We start from the raw sequence: 21,462 nt of genomic DNA, 5'->3' as shown, positions 1-21,462 counted from the left end.
ATCCAGGCAGCATCCTGGTGAATCTCCTCTGCACCCTCTCTAATCCAGGCAGCGTCCTGGTGAATCTCCCCTGCACCCTCTCTAATCCAGGCAGCATCCTGGTGAATCTCCTCTGCACCCTCTCTAATCCAGGCAGCATCCTGGTGAATCTCCTCTGCACCCTCTCTAATCCAGGCAGCATCCTGGTGAATCTCCTCTGCACCCTCTTGAAGCTTCTGGTCCTTCCTGTAATAAGGCGACCAGAACCGAACACAATATTCCACAGCCAAACGTCAGTCTACGGCCTCCTCTCCGCGACGAGGCCAACCTCAGGTTGGAGGAGAAACACCTTGTATTCCGAAACACCTTGTATTCCATCTAGGCAGCCTCCAACCTGGTGGCATGAACATTGATTTTTTGAATTGCCCACCCCGCTCCCTGACCATTCCCCATCCCCATTTCCCTCTCTCACCTTATCTCCTTACCTGCCCATCACCTCCCTCTGGCACTCCACCCCCCTTCCCTTCCTTCCATGATCTTCTACCCTCTCCTCTCAGATCCCCCCTTCCACAGCCCTGTATCACTTTCAGCAATCGACTTCCCGGCTCTTTACTTCACCCCCTTCCCCCCTCTCCCGGGTTAACCTATCACCTACCACCTTGTACACCTTCCTACCCTCTCCCCACCTTCTTACCCTGACTTCTCATCCGTTTTTACCCAGTCCTGATGAAGGGTCTCGACCTGGACCGTCGACTGCCTAGATCTGCTGGGTCCCTCCAGAACTTTGTGTGTGTAGAACAATACTCCAAGTCGAGGAGGAGCTTCAATCTGTTCCGGCCCCTCGTGCTTCCCATCCTGGGAGAGCCTGAACCCTGTCGGTGAGCCCAGGCGTTCACGTTTTGGGTGCTGCTGTGAGATTATCACAGCATCTGCATGCCGTCCCACAGCTGTGTCAGACAGAGTGTCACCCAGGAACGAGCCATTCGGCCCACGTCCTGCAGACTGTAACGCAGCTGTGTCAGACAGAGTGTCACAGAGAGAACAGAGCAGAACAGGAACAGGCCATTCGGCCCACATCCCACAGACTGTAACGCAGCTGTGTCAGACAGAGTGTCACAGAGAGAACAGAGCAGAACAGGAACAGGCCATTCGGCCCACATCCCACACACTGTAACGCAGCTGTGTCAGACAGAGTGTCACAGAGAGAACAGAGCAGCACAAGAACAGGCCATTCGGCCCATGTCCCGCAGACTGTGTCAGACAGAGTGCCACAGAGAGGACAGATCAGCACAGGAACGGGCCATTCGGCCCACGTCCCGCAGACTGTAACGCGGCTGCGTCAGACAGAGTGCCACCCAGGGAGCAGGTACAGCACCCCAACAGGCCCTTCAGCCCACAATGTTGTGCTGAACCAATTAAATTACAGAATGTCTACACAATGTTCATATCCTTCCACTTCCCTCGCAGTCATGTGTCTGTCTAACGTCTCTCGAAAGTCTTTAACGTTTCTGCCTCTTCCACCTCCCCAGGCAGTGCACTCCCGGCACCTACTACTCTTTCCATTCACATCTCCTTTGAAATTAACCCCTCTCTCCTTCAATGCCTGCCCTCTGGTGTCAGACATTTCGACCCTGGGGGAAAGATATGGTCTGTCTACTCTATCTCATCATCATCATTGTGCACCGTGTCGTGTGACATCATCATTACGCGCCGTGTCGCGATGACGGTCTTTCCATCACCATGATTGTTCTTGGCAAATTTTCCTACAGAAGTGGTTTGCCATCGTCTTCTTCTGGGCAGTGACTTTACAAGACGGGTGACCCCCACAGCCGTTATCAATACTCTTCAGAGATTGTCTGCCTGGCGTCAGTGGTCGCATCACCGGGACTTGTGATCTGCACCGGCTGCTCGTACGACCGTCCACCACCTGCTCCCACGGTTTCACCTGACCCTGATCGGGGGGCTAAGCAGGTGCTACACCTTGCCCAAGGGTGACTTGCAGGCTAGCGGAGGGAAGGAGCACCTCACACTTCCTTTGGTAGGGACATATCTCTACCCTGCCACCCAACGACTCCACCTAAGCTTCTCATAATCTTATAGACCTCTATCAGATCTCCCCTCAGCCTCTGGTGATGGAGTACTTGGTGACACAGGACAAGATAGTACAAAGTCAACATGGTTTCCTTCAGGGAAAATCCTGCCTAATGAACCTGTTGGAATTCTTTGAGGAGATTACAAGTAGGATAGATAAAAGGGATGCAGTGGATGTTGTGTATTTGGACTTTCAAGAGGCCTTTGACAAGGTGCCACACATGAGGCTGCTACCAAGTTAAGAGTCCATAGTATTACAGGAAAGTCACTAACATGGTTAGAGCACTGACTGATTCGTCGGAGGCAGCAAGTGGGAATAAAAGGATCCTTTTCTGGTTGGCTGCCAGTGACTAGTGGTGTTCCACAGGGGTCAGTGTTGGGACCACTTCTTTTTACGCTGTATATCGATGATTTAGATGATGGAACAGATGGCTTTGTTGCCAAGTTTGCGATGATACGAAGATTGGTGGAGGGGCAGGTAGCATTGAGGAAACAGGTAGGATGCAGAAGGACTTAGACAGATTAGGAGAATGGGCAAGAAAGTGGCAAATGAAATACAATGTTGGAAAATGCATGGTCATGCACTTTGATAGGAGAAATAAATGTACGGACTAATTTCTAAATGAGGAGAAAATCCAGGAATCTGAGATGCAGAGGGACTTGGGAGTCCTTGTGCAGAACACCTTGAAGGTTAACTTGCAGGTAGAGTCGGTGGTGAGGAAGGCAAATGCCATGTTAGCATTCATTTCAAGAGGTCTAGAATACAAGAGCAGGGATGAGATGCTGAGGCTTTATAAGACACTGGTGAGGCCTCACCTTGAGTATTGTAAGTTTTGGGCTCCTCATTCAAAAAAAGATGTGCTGGTTTTGGAGAGAATCCAGAGGAGGTTCACAAGGATAAGTCCAGGATTGAAAGGGTTATCATACGAGGAACGTTTTGAAGGCTCAGGGTCTGTACTCGCTGGAATTCAGAAGGATGGTGGGGGGGGGCAGGGGGATCTCATTGAAACCTTTCGAATGTTCAAAGGCCTAGACAGAGTAGATGTGGAAAGGATCTTTCCCATGTGGGAGAGTCTAGGACAAGAGGGCACAGCCTCAGGATAGAGGAGTGTCCATTTAAAACAGAAATGTGGAGAAATTTCTTTAGCCAGAGGGTAGTGAATTTGTGGAAGTTATTATCACAGGCAGCTGTGGAGACCAGGCCGTTGTGTATATTTAAGGCTGAGTTTGATAGGTTCTTGATTGGACATGGCATCAAAAGTTACGGGGAGAAGGGCGGGGAGTGCAGCTAAGGAGGAGAAAAAAGGATCAGCCATGATTGAATGTAGGAGCAGACTCGATGGGCCAAATGGACTAATTCTGCTCCCATTTCTCATGGCTGTAAACATCCTTTCAATCATTTAAACTGCACCCTGACTGTCCCTGTGTGGCTGGTTCACACCTGGCACTCAGGAAGGAGGTACAAGGTGATAGCTTTTGGTTTCCGAGCAACATCAGAACCAACGCGCGCGGTAGAGCAGGGCAGAGGTTGTCTCTTTGACCCTTTGGGAAAGTGTGCTGACACCATGCCCGGTCCGTTCTGCTGGGGGTCTGACTGGGGTACGTTGGGTCATCTGGGTTACTAGCATCTGACAGCTGCTAGACTGAGTGGGTGGTGAGAAAGGCAAATGCACTGTTCGCTTTCTTTTCCAGAGAACTAGAATCTCAAAAACGAGGGTGTAATGCTGAGGGTTTATAAGGCACTGGTCAGACCGCGCATGAAGAATTGTGAGCAGGTTTGGGCCTCTTATCTAAGAAAAGGATGGGCTGGCTTTTTAGTAAGCTGTAACATATTTTGGATGATGAGGTGGAGATACGTCTCTACCAAAGGAGGTGTGAGGTGCTCCTTCCCTCCGCTAGCCTGCAGGTCACCCTTGGGCAAGGTGTAGCACCTGCTTAGCCCCCCAATCAGGGTTACGTGAAACCATGGGAGCAGGTGGTGGACGGTCGTACGAGCAGCCGGTGCAGATCACAAGTCCTGGTGATGTGACCACTGACGCCAGGCAGACAATCTCTGGAGAGTAGGCAGATAGGGTGACACTTTAGATTCAAGATTCAAAAAACTTTATTGTCATTCTAACTGTACATCAGCTCTGCAGGGCAGAATGAGACAGCATTTCCCAGGGGCAGTGCAATCATAACATAACAAATGCAACACTAAATAATAAACATAACAATAAATAGTAAAACACAACAACCACATGTCAGTTAAAATCAAGTTATAAGTGTCCAGTGCAAGTTAAAAGTGTCCAAAGCAGAGTCAGGTGGAGCAGCTATTTAGCAGTCTGACTGCCTGTGGGAGGAAGCTGTTTAGAAGCCTTGTGGTTTTAGTTTTGATGCTCCTGTAACGTTTGCCTGATGGCAGAAGAACAAACAGTTCATGGAGAGGGTGTGAGGGGTCTTTAATGATTTACCGTGTCTTCTGGAGGCATCGACTCTGCAAGAGGTCTTGGACAGAAGGTAGGGAGACCCCAATAACCTTCTCTGCTCCCCTAACCACCCTCTGCAAGGCTTTTTTGTCGACAGTACTGCAGCTGGAGCACCAGGTTGTGGTGCTAAAGATCAGCACACGCTCAACCACGCCTCTGTAGAATGTAGTTAAGATGTTAGTGGGGAGTGATGCTTGTTTAAGCTTCCTCAGAAAGTTCAATCTCTGCTGGGCCCGTTTCACAATCCCAGTGGTGTTCCTGGACCGGGTGAGATTGTCCGAGATCTGCACCCCAAGGAACTTGATGCTTTCCACTCTCTCCACTGTGGGGCCGCTGATGCTGGGGGGTGTGTGCTCAGGCTGAGACCGTCTGAAATCAACGATCATCTACTTGGTTTTGGTGACATTAAGCATCAAGTTGTTATCCCTGCACCAGCTCCCTAGGTGTTTGACCTCCGCCCTGTACATAGTTTCATCATTTTTGCTGATGAGCCTCACCACTGTGGTATCATCTGCAAATTTAATGATCAGGTTCCCAAAGGAAATTACAGTGTCACAGTAGCATTACAAGTGCACAGATACACAAATATTAGAAGAGAAGTAAGAAAGAGTAAAAAATAAGTTACCTCAAACAGTCTAACGGGGGCGGGGGGGCCATCACTTCCCCGGCTACAGGTTGACTGATTAAAAAGGGTAAGAATGACCTCACATAGCGCTCTTCGGAGCAGTGCAGTTGTCTTAGTCTGATACTAAAAGTGTTTTTCTGTTCAGCCAAGGTGGAATGCAGAGGGTGTGAAACGTTGTCCAGAATCGCCAGGATTTTCCATAGGGGTCCTTGCTTCTACCACAGCCTATGGTAGAGGGGGTGGGGGGAATCACCCATCTTGTAAAAGACACTGCCCAGAAGAAGACGATGGCAAACCACTTCCGTAGCAGAAAGTTGCCAAGAGCGACCATGGTCAAGGAAAGACCATGATCGCCCAGGTCATAACGACACGGCACGGCACATGATGATGCCATGATGGCATGGCGCATTATGATGACATCATGTGCCATGACACCTGGTGTTGGCCTCGAGACATTTGAACTTGATGTCTCGACTGATTAAAGTAGGGGCTCTTCTCACCTGCAGACGTGCCAGTAATCCTGTTCCTGTTTTTGTTTCTGCATTTATTACAGTTATTATTGACAACAAAAAGTTGATCACCGAGGACTGCAGTGAGAAGGTATCTAAAAATCTCCCCTGTTCGCACGAATTCTCTCAGCCCTGGGCCTGGTGGAGGAGGAGCGGGGAATGGTCACGGCGTCAGGAGGTGGGACAGCCTCTTCCCAACCCCACCACAGCATTGCTGGCCCATTTCCCCCCTGGCAACACTGGGGCCATCTCCACAGGGCAAGGGATTCAGCCCATCGAGTCTGCTCCCTCATTCCATCATGGCTGTCCATTATTGTTCTGGTTAGGCCACGCCTGGAGAAGTGCGTACAGTTCCAATTGCCCCCACTATAGGAAGGGGGCGGAGGCTTTGGAGAGGGTGAAAAAGAGGTTTACCTGGATGCTGCCTGGTTTAGAGGGCATGTGCTGTCACAAGAGGCTGGATAAACTTGGGTTGTTTTCTCTGGAGGCTGAGACGAGATCTGATAGAGCTTTATAAGATTATGAGAGGCATAGATAGAGTGGACAGGGAGTTTCTGTTTCCCAGGGTAGAAATGTCTAACACCAGAGGGCAGGCATTGACAGTGGGGGGGGGGGTAGGTTCAAGGGGTAAGTTTTTTTACTCAGAGAGTGGTGGATGTCTGGAATGTGCTGCCTGGTGTGGTGGTAGAGGCAAATATATTAGAGGCTTTTAAGAGACGTTTGGATGTGAGGAAGATGCGGGGATATGGACATGGTGTAGGCAGGAGGGATTAGCGTTTGGGTGGTTTTGATTTGCTTTTTAGCCAGGTCAGCACAACACTGTGGGCCGAATGGCCTGTTCCTGAGCTGTACTATGTTCTATGTTCTCAACCCCATTCCCCTGCTCCCCTCCCCCCATAACCTTTGACACCCTTACTCAGGGCTCATGTGAAATTACCGTAACTAGGGAGAAGGTTCTTGGGAAACGGAAAGGTCTGAAAGCAGATAAGTCGCCTGGACTGGATGGTGTGCACCGCAGAGTTCTGAAAGGGGTGGCCGAAGAGATTGTGGAGGCTGTAGTCATCATCGTTCAAGAATCACTAGATTCTGGAATGGTTCCGGAAGTTGATGGTAAAATTGCAAATGTCACACCACTCTTTGAGAGAGGCAGAAGGAAGGAAATGATAGGCCAGTTAGTCTGACCTCATTGGTTGGGATGATGCTGGTGACAATTATTAAGGATGAGGTCTCAGGGTACTCGGAGATACATGATAAAACAGGGTGTGGTCGGCATGTTTCCTCAAGGGAAAATCTTCCCTGACAAACCTGTTGGAATTCATTGAGGTACTAACAAGCAGGATGGACAAAGGAGACTTGGTTGATGTTGTGTACTTGGATTTTCAGTGGGCCTTTGACAAGGTGCCACACATGAGGCTGCTTAACAAGTTATGAGCCCATGGTATTACAGGAAAGATTCTAGCATGAATAAAGCAGTGGCTGATTGGCAGGAGGGAAAGAGTGGGAATAAAGGGAGCCTTTTCTGTCTGGCTGCCAGTGACGAGTGGTGTTCCACAGGGGTCTGTGTTGGGACCGATTCTTTTTACGTATGTCAATGATTTGGATGATGGAATTGTTGCACAAAGTTTGCAGACAATAGGTGGAAGGGCAGGTAGTCTTGAGGAAATAGGCTGCAGAAGGACTTAGACAGATTAGGAGAATGGGCAAAGAAATGGCAGATGGAACACAGAGTCGGGAAGTGTATGGTCATGAACTTTGGTAGAAAAAATAAAAGGTTTGACCAGTTTCTAAATGGAGAGAAAATGCAAAAAAAAAAAAAAATGAGGTGCAAAAGAGACTTGGGAGTCCTTGTGCAAGCTTCCCTAAAGGTTAATTTGCAGGCTGAGTCAGTGGTGGGGAAGGTAAATGCGATGTTAGCATTCATTTCAAGAAGATTAGAATATAAAAGCAAGGTTGTAACGTTGAGACTTTGTAAAGCACTGGTGATGCTTCACTTGGAGTATTGTGAGCAGGTTTGGGCCCCTCATCTTAAAAGGATGGGCTGGCATTAGAGAGGGTTCGAAGGAGGTTCATGAAAATGATTCCAGGTTTGAATGGGTTGTTATATGAAGAACATCTGATGGCTCTAGGCCTGTATTCACTGGAGTTTAGAAGAATGAGGGGGTGACCTCATTGAAACTATCGAATGGGGAAACACCTCGATAGAGTGGATGTGGAGAGGATGTTTCCTGTAGTGGGGGAGTCTAGGACCAGAGGACACAGATAGAGTGGATGTGGAGAGGATGTTTCCTATAGTGGGGGAGTCTAGGACCAGAGGGGACAGATAGAGTGGATGTGGAGAGGATGTTTCCTGTAGTGGGGGAGTCTAGGACCAGAGGACACAGATAGAGTGGATGTGGAGAGGATGTTTCCTATAGTGGGGGAGTCTAGGACCAGAGGACACAGAGAGAGTGGATGTGGAGAGGATGTTTCCTATAGTGGGGGAGTCTAGGACCAGAGGACACAGATAGAGTGGATGTGGAGAGGATGTTTCCTATAGTGGGGGAGCCTAAGACGAGAGGACACAACCTTAGAATAGAGAGGTGTCCTTTTAGAACAGAGATGAGGAAGAATTTTTTTAGCCAGAGAGTGGCGAATCTGTGGAATTCCTTGCCGCAGGCAGCTGTGGAGGCCAAGTCTGTATGTAAATTTAAGGCAGAGATTGATAGATTCTTGATTAGTCAGGGCGTGAAGGGATACAGGGAGAAGGCAGGAGACTGGGGCTGAGAGCAAGATTGGATCAGCCATGATGGAATGGGGGGAAAGCAGGCTCGATGGGCCGAATGGCCTAATTCTGCTCCTCTGTCCTGTCGTCTTATGGGTTAAACAGGTGGGTTTGCTGTGCGCCTCGGCTCGTTGGGCCGGAAAGAACATTTCCGCGCTGTGTTCCTTAATAATTAAATTAACGGAAATAAATTTATGTTCCGTAAAGTTGGCAGCACGACCTTCCAATTTGCATTCCGTGCCCTCTACCCGTGAGAGGAAGCCTGCCAAGAGCTGTCTCCGCCGCCCTCCGGGGGCAGGCGGTTGGGACTGGGCTGGCAGGGACTAAGTGGGCCGAAGGGCCTGTTCCTGCGCCATCGTGCGATGTGACTCGGGTGGCTCTTCGTCGCGGCAGCCAACCATGTACTCTAAACCGGTTCGCGCAGAGCAGAGATAAATTCAGAGGCCGTCCAACTCGGGCGGTCGATGGTTGGGGGGGTGGGGGTCGTTCCCCAATCTCTGACAATTGATACTTGTCAATCAGTTGACTGGTCTGTTGTTATGGAAACCCAATTGCGACTTGGAGTGTGCGGGGCGGGGGTCGCCGCTGGTTGACTGGCATTGACTCATCCTCCGTCTCGACCCGTGGGGATCCAGAGGGGCGCAAATCAAAGTGACCGCGAAGCAATTCCGGAAACAGGCCGGCAGACCTCGATCCGATTTCTAAACCGGTACGCGCGAAATTCCAGACAAACGCCTGGAGTTCGGCGCGCAACCAATCAGCGACGGGACTCCCGCGCTGCGTCACAATTGGGATTCCCCAAACGGCGACCAATCGACTGATCGACAAGTGTATCGAGCCCAGGCGTTCGGAGGGCACGGCGCAGGTGGGCAGCGTCCGCTCAGGTGCTGACGGAAACGTGTGCCAGTAAATTGCTGGGATCCGAAATCAACTCGCCCACCCCAACCACCTGCTCAATTTTCAGCGCCCAAAATACGTCACGCCACACTTGTCGGGATTAAATTCCATCTGCCAAAGTTTCCAGCTGACCTGGCTGTTTGTTATTGTATTTGAGGGATGTGTCTGTCCCTGCCGTGTGCTTCGCCCACAGCTCATTGAGTCCAAAACTAAACGTCAAACATGCACCGTTATTTATCCAGACCTCTGGCTCCTAACTCCAAAGCCCATTTCCTTCGGAAGTTATTCTGCCTCGTTGCATCACAGGCTGGTGGGGAACACCAACGCCCAGGAGCAGAAAGCCAAAAGAGTGGACACAGCCCAGTCCGTTAGAGGCAAAGACTTGCCTCACCAAATGAGCACATCTACACGGAGCGCTGTCGCAAGAAACGGCCATGCATCGTCAAGGACGCCCCGCCACCCAGGACATGATCTCTGCTCGCTGCTGCCATCGGGAAGGAGGTACCGGAGCCTCAGGTCCCACACCACTAGGTTCAGGAACAGTTATTACCCCTCAGCCATCAGGAAGGAGGTACAGGAGCCTCAGGACCCACACCACCAGGTTCAGGAACAGTTATTACCCCTCAACCATCAGGAAGGAGGTACAGGAGCCTCAGGACCCACACCACCAGGTTCAGGAACAGTTATCACCCCTGAACCATCAGGAAGGAGGTACAGGAGCCTCAGGACCCACACCAACAGGTTCAGGAATAGCTATTACCCCTCAGCCATCAGGAAGGTGGTACAGGAGCCTCAGGACCCACACCACCGGGTTCAGGAACAGTTATTACCCCTCAACCATCAGGAAGGAGGTACAGGAGCCTCAGGACCCACACCACTAGGTTCAGGAACAGTTATTACCCCTCAACCATCGGGAAGGAGGTACAGGAGCCTCAGGACCCACACCACCAGGTTCAGGAACAGTTATTACCCCTCAACCATCAGGCTCCTGTACAGGCATGGATAACTTCTCTCACCTCAACTCTGAACTGATTCCACAACCTACAGACTCACTTCAAAGGACTTTACAACTCATGTTCTCAACATTATTTATTAATAATAATAAGTAAATGAATAATGATGAATATTAAATATTGGTAATTGTTATTAATATTCAGGTTTCTTTGTTTTGGCACAGTTTGTCTTCTTTTGTATATTGGTTGTTTGTCCGAATTTGTTTGTGTCTAGTTTTTATTTCTAGTTAGAGATACAGCTCAGTAACAGGCTCTATTTATTAATAAGAAGTACAGGAAACTTAAATGAGAGCACAACCCAGAAAAATGAAGACATTAACACTACTGAAGAAAAAGTTACCCAATGGAAGAGCATGGCCCTCCATGGAAGATATTCCCCATGATCTGAGCAGACTAGATGTCAACAAGGAAACGTCGAACACCTGGCTCAGATTTGGTGACCTCTGCCCAGAAACGGAAGGGTTCCTTGTGGCAATACAGGACCAGGAGGTAAATTATCAAAAATTCATAATAAAAGACCAACAAATTCAAGATGAGAAATGTAAAAAATGCCAAGAGAAACCAGAAACAATCCATCAGATTACAGGATCCTGTAGCAGTTTAACTCAATCTGATTACTTACACAGGCACGATCAAGTGGTAAACATCATTCACCAAAATTTTGCTTTGAAACACAAGTTCAATAAAAGAAACCATACCTTACTATGAATACAGGTCTGATCCAGTTTTAAGTCAGAATTCCATAAATTAAATTATGACAGATCAGCTATTACAGACGGAATAATCCATGATAACTGTCCGGATATAATAATACAAGGTAAACAACAAAGAACAACTTACTTAATAGATATAGCCATTCCAAACACACATAAATTACAGAAATCAATAAGTGAGAAACACAAGAAATATGTTGAATTAAAGGAGGAAATTGAAAGACTGTGGAATATGAACAGGGTACACATTGTCCCAGTAGTCGTATCTCCTACTGGTCTCATCCCAAAGTCACTACACAAGAGAATTAAGCAGTTAGGGCCACACAACAATATTTATGTAAATCTAGTATTGTAAAGCCACAATACTAAACACCTCTAGAATAGTCTGAAAGTTCCTAGCAATTGACAAATGAATGTGCTTGGCTATGCCCCCTACCTCAGCTTTTACCAGCTTTTGATGAGAGAAAAAGAATAATAAATAAAAAAGTAAATAAATAATACTGAGAACATGAGTTGTAGAGCCCTTGAAAGTGAGAACTTTTGGCATGACATCTAAAACTTTAACAAACTTCCATAGGTGTGTAGTGGAGAGTATATTGACTGGTTGTATCACAGCTTGGTATGCAAACACCAATGCCCTTGACTGGAAAATCCAACAAAAAATAGTGAATATGGCCCAGTCCATTACAGGTAAAGCCCTTCCCACCACTGAGCACATCAACAGAAAATACTGTCGCAGGAAAGCAGCATCCAACATCAGCGACCCCCACCACCCAGGCCATGCTCTCTTCTTGCCGCTGCCATCAGGAAGGAGGGACAGGAGCCTCAGGACTCACTCCACCAGGTTCAGGAACAGTTATTACCCCTCAGACATCAGGAAGGAGGTACAGGAACCTCAGGACCCACACCACCAGGTTCAGGAACAGTTATTACCCCTCAAGCATCAGGAAGGAGGTACAGGAGTCTCAGGTCCCACACCACCAGGTTCAGGAACAGTTATTACCCCTCAACCATCAGGAAGGATGTACAGGAACCTCAGGACCCACACCACCTGGTTCAGGAACAGTTATTACCCCTCAACCATCAGGCTCTTGAACCAGTGGGAATAATTTGACTCAACTTCAGATGCCCCGTCGCTGAAATGTTCCTACAACATGTGGACACACTTTCAAGGACTCTTATCTCATGTTCTTGATATTTATTGCTTATTTATTATTATTATTTCTTTTTCTATTTGCTCAGTTTGTTGTCTTCTGCACTCTGGTTGATCGCCCAAGTTAGACGGTCTTTCATTGGATCTGTTATGGTTAGTACTCTATAGATTTATTGAGTACGCCCACAAGAATATGAATCTCAGGGTTGTATATGGTGACGTGCGTATATGTACTTTGATAATAAATTTCTTGAACTTTGAAATTTGAAGTTATCCAGGGTGGTTCTGGAGCCTGATGTTTGAGGGGTAATAACTGTTCCTGAACCTGGTGGTGTGGGACCTGAGGCTCCTGTACCTCCTTCCTGATGGTTGAGGGGTAATAACTGTTCCTGAACCTGGTGGTGTGGGTCCTGAGGCTCCTGCACCTCCTTCCTGATGGTTGAGGGGTAATAACTGTTCCTGAACCTGGTGGTGTGGGTCCTGAGGCTCCTGTATCTCCTTCCTGATGGTTGAGGGGTAATAACTGTTCCTGAACCTGGTGGTGTGGGACCTGAGGCTCCTGTACCTCCTTCCTGATGGTTGAGGGGTAATAACTGTTCCTGAACCTGGTGGTGTGGGACCTGAGGCTCCTGTACCTCCTTCCTGATGGTTGAGGGGTAATAACTGTTCCTGAACCTGGTGGTGTGGGACCTGAGGCTCCTGTACCTCCTTCCTGATGGTTGAGGGGTAATAACTGTTCCTGAACCTGGTGGTGTGGGACCTGAGGCTCCTGTACCTCCTTCCTGATGGTTGTGGGGGTAATAACTGTTCCTGAACCTGGTGGTGTGGGACCTGAGACTCCTGTACCTCCTTCCTGATGGCAGCAGCGAGAAAAGGGGGTCCCTGACGATGGACGCTGCTTTCTGGTGGCAGCACTCCTTGTGGATGCGCTCAGTGGTGGGGAGGACTTTACCTGTGATGGACTGGGCTGTGTCCACTACTTTTTGTAGGATTTATAGACAACTCCTGATAGGGAAAGGCAGGAATCGAACCCAGGTCACCTAACTGCTAGGCTACAACCTCACCGTCTCTATCCAAAGCTACACTGATTTTATTCTTACTGGGTACTTTGAGTTTTCCGATGGTTGCTACTGGTTCCTGGGTGCCAGGGTGGAGATGCGTCCCTACCAAAGGAGGTGTGAGGCGCTCCTTCCCTCCGCTAGCCTGCAGGTCACCCTTGGGCAAGGTGTAGCACCTGCTTAGCCCCCTGATCAGGGTCAGGTGAAACCATGGGAGCAGGTGGTGGACGGTCGTACGAGCAGCCGGTGCAGATCACAAGTCCTGGTGATGTGACCACGGATGGTAGGCAGACAATCTCTGAAGAGTATTGATAATGGCTGGGGGGGGGGGGGTTAGGGGCGCCCATCTTGTGAAAACACTGCCCAGAAGGAGGCGATGGCAAACCACCTCGTAGACAAAATTTGCCAAGGACAATCACGGTCATGCAAAGACTGTGATCGCCCAAACGAACGCTGGGGAAATCCCGAGAAACTCACCTGCTGACGGGGCGAGCGTACACGCTTCTTACAGGCGGCGGTGGAAAATTCGATACTTGATCTTACAGCCAGTGCTGTAAAGTATGGATCTGTCCCCTTTACCTCTCTCTCTCTCTCTCTCTCTCTCTCTCTCTCTCTCTCTCTCTCTCTCTCCTCTCTCTCTCGCCTCTCTCTCTCTTTCTCTCTCTCTCTCCTCTCTCTCTCCCTCCCCTCTCTCTCTCTCTCTCTCTCTCTATCCCCCTCCCTCCCTCCCTCCCTCCCTCCCTCCCCTCTCTCTCTCTCTCCGGCAGCTTCTTAAAAAAGCCAGATGGTTTCCGCGTGTTTTATAACCCGTTACCAAAACCCGAGGTCGAGGCATAGCAGCGGTAATTAGGAGCCTTGTGGATAATTGTGTGATGGTAGCTCTTATCCTGCCATTGCCCTGGGTTCAGTACCTACCGCCGTCTCCAAGGCATCTCTTCCCCCACCCCCGTGACCACAAGTGTCACCCTGCCCCCGGGTGCCAACGTAGCGCGCCCGCGGCTCGCTGACCCTAACCCGTGCGTCCTTTGAAATGCGGGAGGGAGCCGGGGCACCCGGGAGAAACCCGGGCTGTCACGGGGGAGACGGTGCAAACTCCTCGCGGATGTTTGAACGGAGGCTGGAGGTTTGAATCAAGGAGATTTGAGGCGGGATCTTTCACTGCCCTCTGCTCCAAGAGGGAAGATTGAATGTAGGGGTTCCCAACCTTTAATTTTAATGTCCCCCCACCCCAGGCTGGGAGCCCCCGACATTTTGGGAAGAGGACAGACTTAACCCATACGTAGCGGTAAAAGCTGTGGCCCCTTAGGTCGAGGGCGATGGGCTTGTCCGCAGAGAGGCTGATCCGGGATCCCCATAACCCGGGGCAGTGTGGGCACGAGTCGGTGGCAGTGGCGGCGATTAGCGGCCGGGTCTTTTTGGGCGTTCGGAGCGGAGGTCGCTCCTGTGTAGCGCGTCTCCCTCCCGGAACAGCTTCCCTCCCGGCTCGAGTGCCGAGTCTTGTTGAAATTTCCTCCCGCTGGTTTATTGTCGCCTATGAAGCGTTGCCTTTGCTCGCTGGCCCTCCGTCCCCCGGGAGCTCCGTTCACACGACCGGGATTTCCCGGCGAAGGGCGGCCGGAAGCTTCCATGGGTGCTGCAAGGGCTGATCGTTCTCCTTATACCTCCGCAGATGAAGGAGTTAGTGAACATTTACTACCCGATTGAGATCGACCCCTCCCGCAGCATCGAGGAGAAGCTGCCGTTGATGGTCCAGTGGTAAGGTCAAAACTTTCTCGCGTCCTTAACAGTGTGAGTGAGCAGAGGGATCTTGGGGTCCAAGTCCATAGCTACCTGGAACTGTCTACACAATTAGAATCAGGTTTACTATCACCGGCATGTGACGTGAAATTTGTTAACTTGCAGCAGCAGTTCAATGCAATACATAATCTAGAAGAAAAAATAAAATAATAATAATAATAAATAAGTAAATCAATTACAGTATAGGTATATTAAATAGATTAAATTTGTGCAAAAACAGAAATAATTTATATTTAAAAAGTGAGGTAGTGTCCAAGGATTCAATGTCAATTTAGGAATCTGATGGCAGAGGGGAAGAAGCTGTTCCTGAATCACTGAGTGTGTGTCTTCAGGCTCCTGTACCTCCTCCCTGATGGCAGAGGGGAAGGAGCTGTTCCTGAATCGTTGAGTGTGTGTCTTCAGGCTCCTGTACCTCCTCCCTGATGGCAGAGGGGAAGAAGCTGTTCCTGAATCACTGAGTGTGTGTCTTCGGGCTTCTGTACCTCCTCCCTGATGGTAACAGTGAGAAAAGGGCATGCCCTGGGTGCTGGAGGTCCTTAATAATGAACGCTGCCTTTCTGAGACACCGCTCCCTGAAGATGTCCTGGGTACTTTGTAGGCTAGTGCCCAAGATGGAGCTGACTAGATTTACAACCTTCTGCAGCTTCTTTCGGTCCTGTGCAGTAGCCCCTCCATACCAGACAGTGATGCAGCCTGTCAGAATGCTCTCCACGGTACCTCTACAGAAGTTTTTGAGTGTATTAGTTGACATACCAAATCACTTCAAACTCCTAATGAAGTGTAGCCACTGTCTTGCTTTCCTTATGACTACATCGATATGTTGGGACCAGGTTAGATCCTCAGTGATCTTGACACCCAGGAATTTGAAACTGTTTGCTCTCTCCACCTCTGATCCCTCTGTGAGGATTGGTTTGTGTATAGGGTAGGTTAGAAGGCACATGGCGAGCCTGCCTTGGTTCATCGAGGAATTGAGTTCAGAAGTCAGGAGGTTATATTGCAACTTGGCTCTAACTGGGCCGCATCTGGAATATTGCATATGGTTCTGGTTGGCCCTCACTAGAGAAAGAACATCGGGGCTTTGGGGAGGGCGCAGAAGAGGTTCACCAGGATGCTGCCTAGATTAGAGAGTGTGGGCTATAATGAGATTGGACAAACTTGGGTTGTTTTCTCTGGATTATCGGAGACTGAGGGGAGATCTGAGGGAGGTTTATAAGATTATGAGAGGCATAGATAGAGTGGACAGAGAGTATCTGTTTCCCAGGGTTGAAATGTCTAACACCAGAGGGCACGCATTGAAGGTGAGAGGAACTTGGCCCTTTATCCTTGGAGCGATGGAGAATGAGAGGTGACCTGATTGAGGTGTACAAGATGATGAGAGGCATTGATCATGTGAATAATCAGAGGACTTTTCCCAGGGCTGAAATGGCTAGCACAAGAGGGTACAGTTTTAAGGTGCTTCGAAGTAGGTACAGAGGAGATATCAGGGGTAAGTATTTTTTTTTACACAGAGTGGTGAGTGCGTAGAATGGGCTGCTGGTGACGGCGGTGGAGGTGGAAACGATAAGGTCTTTTAAGAGACTCCTGGATGGTACATGGAGCTTAGAAAAATAGAGGAATATGGGGAAGGCGAGTAATTTCTTTGGGAGGGACATGTTCGGCACAACTTTGTGGGCCGAAGGACCTGTATTGTGCTGTAGGTTTTCTATGTTTCTATGAAAGGATGGACAGGAAGGCACAGGGTGCGGCTCTGTTGGTAAGAGATGGAATTGCATCTTTAGATAGAGGTGACATAGGGTTAGAGAAGGTCGGATCTTTGAGGGTGGAGTTGAGAAACTGCAGGGGTGAAGGAAAAACACATTATGGGAATCAGATATTGGCCTCCAAATAGTAGCGGAGATGTGGGGTTGAGATTGCAAAGGGAGCTGGGAAGGGCATGTAATAAGTGTCATGACACAATTGTAATGGGGGACTTCAATATGCAAGGGGATTGGGAAGATCAGGTTGGTGTCGGATCGCAGGACAGGGAATTTGTTGGATGCCTATGAGATGGCTTTTTAGAGCAGCTTGTGTTTGAGCCTACTCGAGGAAAGGCTATCTTTGATTAGGTGTTGTGTAATAACCCAGATCTTACAAGGGAGCTTAATATAAAGGAACCTTTAGGAGTCAGTGATCATAATATGATTGAATTCATACTGCACTTTAAGAGGGAGAAGCATAACTTGCATGTAACAGTATCACAATGGAATAAAGGGAATTACAGAGGCATGAGAGAGGAACTTGTCCAGGTGGATTGGAGGAGGATACTGGTGAGGATGATGGCAGAGCAGAGTTGGCTGAAGTTTATGGGAATAGTTCACAAGGCGCAGGATAGATATGTCCCAGAGAAGAAGTTGTTCTCATATGCCAGGGGTAGGCAACCGTGGCTGACAAAGGAAGTTAAAGACTGCATAAAAGCTAAGAAAAGGGCATATAAGGTAGCAAAAGTGATTGGGAGGTTGGGTGATTGGGAAGCTTTTAAAATCCAACAAAAGGCAACTAAAAAAGACAGAAGAAGGGAAAAGATGAAATATGAGGGCAAATTAGCCAATGATATAAAGTAGATACTAAAATGTTTAAAGTTACATAAAGAATAAAAGGGAGGTGAGAGTTGATATTGGACCACTGGGAAATGATGCTGGTGAGGTAGTAATGGGGACAAAGAAATGGTAGATGAACTTAATGGGTACTTTGCATCAGTCTTCACTGTGGAAGACACTAGCAGTGTACCAGAGGTCTGTGAGTGTCCAGGAGCAGGAGTGAGTGCTATTGCTTAGAAGTCCCTATGCAATACTTCTAGAGGTTCATGAGGATGATTCCAGGGATGAAGCGGTTAACATATGAGGAGTGTCTGGCAGCTTTGGCCCTCGACTAACTGGAATTTAGAAAAATGCAGGGAGATCTTATTGAAAACTAACAAATGTTGAAAGGACTAGATAGGTTGGATGTGGAGAGGATGTTCCCTATAGTGGGGGAGTCTAGGACCAGAGGACACGCATAGAGTGGATGTGGAGAGGATGTTTCCTGTAGTGGGGGAGTCTAGGACCAGAGAACACAGATAGAGTGGATGTGGAGAGGATGTTTCCTGTAGTGGGGGAGTCTAGGACCAGAGAACACAGATAGAGTGGATGTGGAGAGGATGTTCTCAATAGTGGGGCAGTCTAGGACCAGAGGACACAGATAGAGTAGATGTGGAGAGGATGTTTCCTGTAGTGGGAGAGTCTCGGACCAGAGGACACAGACTGAATGGATGTGGAGAGGATGTTTCCTATAGTGGGGGAGTCTAGGACCAAAGGGCACAGATAGAGTGGATGTGGAGAGGATGTTTCCTATAGTGGGGGAGTCTAGGACCAGAGGACACAGATAGAGTGGATGTGGAGAGGATGTTTCCTATAGTGGAGGAGTCTTGGACCAGAGGGCACAGATAGAGTGGATGTGGAGAGGATGTTTCCTATAGTGGGGGAGTCTAGGACCAGAGGGCACAGATAGAGTGGATGTGGAGAGGATGTTTCCTACAGTGGGGGAGTCTAGGACCAGAGGACACGGATAGAGTGGATGTGGAGAGGATGCTTCCTCTGGTAGGGGAGTCTAGGACCAGAGGGCACAGATAGAGTGGATGTGGAGAGGATGTTTCCTATAGTGGGGGAGTCTAGGACCAGAGGACACAGATAGAGTGGATGTGGAGAGGATGTTTACTATAGTGGAGGAGTCTTGGACCAGAGGGCACAGATAGAGTGGATGTGGAGAGGATGTTTCCTATAGTGGGGGAGTCTAGGACCAGAGGACACGGATAGAGTGGATGTGGAGAGGATGCTTCCTCTGGTAGGGGAATCTAGGACCAGAGGGCACAGATAGAGTGGACGTGGAGAGGATGTTTCCTATGGCAGGGAGTCTAGGACCAGAGGGCACAGATAGAGTGGATGTGGAGAGGATGCTTCCTCTGGTGGGGGTATCCAGAACTGGAGGGCACAGCCTCAAATATGAAGGGTGTCCTTTTAGAATAGAAGTAAGGAGGAATTTTTTTTAGCCAGACTATTAAATCTGTGGAATGCTCTGCCACAAACTGTGGTGGAGGCCAAGTCTGTGGGTCTACTTGAAGCGGAAGTTGATAGGTTCCTGATTGGTCGGGGTGTCAAGGATATGGAGAGAGGGCAGGCGCATGGGGTTAAGTGGGATCCGGGATCAGCCATGATGAAATGGCGGAGCAGACTCGATGGGCTGAATGGCCTGATTCTGCGCAAATGTCTTATGGTCTTATGACCTGGACCTGGACCGTAGCCCTCCATCACCCTAGCACCCATGTACCTATCCAAACTCCTCTTAAACATTGACCTTGACATCGCGTGCACCACTTGTGTTGGCAGCTCATTTCATGCTCTCATGACCCTCTGAGTGAAGAAGTTTCCCCTCATGTTCCCTTAAACCTCACCTTTCACCCTTAATCCATGACCTCTGGTTATAGTCCCACCCAACCTCAGTAGAAAAAGCCTGCTTGTATTTGCCTTATTTTGTATCTCTCTATCAAATCTCCTCTCAATCCTCTACATTCTAAAGAATACAGTCCTAACCTACTTAATCTTTCCCTATAACTCGGGTCTTCCAGACCCGGCAACATCCTTCTAAAATTTCTCTGTACCTTTTCAAACTTGTTTACATCTGTCCTGCAGGTAGGTGACCAAAATTGCACACAATACTCCAAATTAGGCCTCACCAACATCTTATACAACTTCAACAGAACATCCCATCTCCTGTACTCAATACTTTGATTTATGAAGGCCAATGCACCAAAGGCTTTCTCTACGCCCCTGTCTACCTGTGATGCCATTTTCAAGGAATTATGTACCTGTATTCGCAGATCCCTTTGTTCTTGTGCTCTCCTCAGTGCCCTACCGTTCACTGTGTAAGACTTACCCTGGTCGGTCCTACTGAAGTGCAACACCTCGCACTTGTCTGCGTTAAATTCCATCTCCCGTTTTTCAGCCCACTTTTCCAGCTGGTCTAGGTTGCGCTGCAAGCCAGGATAGCCTTGCTCACTGTCCACTACTTCCCCAGTTTTGGTGTCATCTGCAAACTTGCTCATCCACGTTATCATCCAAATCATCCAATACAGATGACAAACGGCAATGGAGCCAGCACAGGTCCCTGCAGCACACCATGAGTCACAGGCCTCCAGTCAGAGAGGCAACCATCTACCACCACTCTCTGGCTTCTCCCGTAAAGCCAATGTCTAATCCAATTTACTACCTCATCCTGAATGCCCAGTGACTGAACCTGCTCCTCCCATGTGGGACCTTGTCAAATGCCTTACTAAAGTCCAGGGAGACAACATCCACAGTCTTGCCTTGATCCACTTTTCTGGTAACTTCCTCAAAAAACTCTGCAAGTTTGGTTAAACTTGACCTACCATCCACAAACCCACCTTTAATCAGTCCCTATCTATCCAAGTACTCGTATATCCAGTCCCTGAGAATACCTTCCAATAACCTTCCCGTAACTGATGTCAGACTCACTGGCCTACAATTTCCTGGTTTATCTTTAGAGCTTTTGTTGAACAGCGGAACACCGTTGGCTCTGGTACATCTCCGGTGGCTGAGGATGTTTTAAATATCTCTGCTGGGGCCCCGGCAATTTCTGCAACTACCTCCTGCAGGGTCCGAGAGAACACCTTGTCAGGCCCTGGGGATTTATTCACCTTGGTTTGCCTCAGGACAGCAAACACCTCCTCCTCTGCAACCTGTGCAGGGTCCATGAATTGATGCTGTTTTGCCTCTCTTCTATCAACTCTGTGTCCGTCTTCTGAGTAAATGGGGATGCAAAGAGTTCATTTCAGATCTCCCCAACCTGTTTTGGCTCCGCACGTGGATTACCATTCTGGTCTTCCAGAGGACCAGTTTTGTCCCTCACAATCCTCTTGCCCTGAACATATCCGTAGAATTCCTTAGGATTCTCCTTCACCTTGTCTGTGAGAGCTACCTCGTGCCTTCTTTTAGCCATGTGGTCTACATGGATCTTAGCAAAGCATTGGACAAGGTCCCCCATGAGAGATTTTTCCAGAAAGTCGTGAGGCATGGGATCAGTGGAACCTTGGCTGTTTGGATAAAAAATTGGCTTACAGGAAGAACGATGCTGAGGATGTTCTACGAGTCTGTGGTGGCCAGTGCGATCATGTTGTGTGCTGGGGCAGCAGGCTGAGGGTAGCAGACACTAACAGAATCAAGAAACTCATTTGTAAGGCCAGTGATGTTGTGGGGATGGAGGTGGTGTCTGAAAAGAGGATGCTGTCCAAGTTGCATGCCATCTTGGACAATGTCTCCCATCCACTACATAATGTACTGGTTGGGCACAGGGGTACACTCATTCCT

The 21,462-nt window shown here is 48.8% G+C and overlaps 1 protein-coding gene across 2 annotated transcripts in view; it reads left to right on the top strand.

The window, feature by feature from the left end:
- Positions 1–21,462, top strand: part of LOC140191688 (cytosolic 5'-nucleotidase 3-like) — an 88,288-nt gene that overhangs the window by 32,882 nt on the left and 33,944 nt on the right. For both annotated transcript variants that reach the window (XM_072249331.1, XM_072249332.1), the window contains 2 exons: positions 5,717–5,763; positions 14,937–15,022. In XM_072249331.1, coding sequence (XP_072105432.1) covers positions 5,717–5,763; positions 14,937–15,022 — 133 coding nt within the window. The remainder of the gene's footprint in view (positions 1–5,716; positions 5,764–14,936; positions 15,023–21,462) is intronic.

The sequence above is a fragment of the Mobula birostris genome, chromosome X (assembly GCF_030028105.1).
Source record: "Mobula birostris isolate sMobBir1 chromosome X, sMobBir1.hap1, whole genome shotgun sequence".
Lineage (NCBI taxonomy): Eukaryota > Metazoa > Chordata > Chondrichthyes > Myliobatiformes > Myliobatidae > Mobula > Mobula birostris.
Note: the sequence above shows the minus strand (reverse complement) of the source record. Positions and strands in the feature narration are given on the sequence as shown.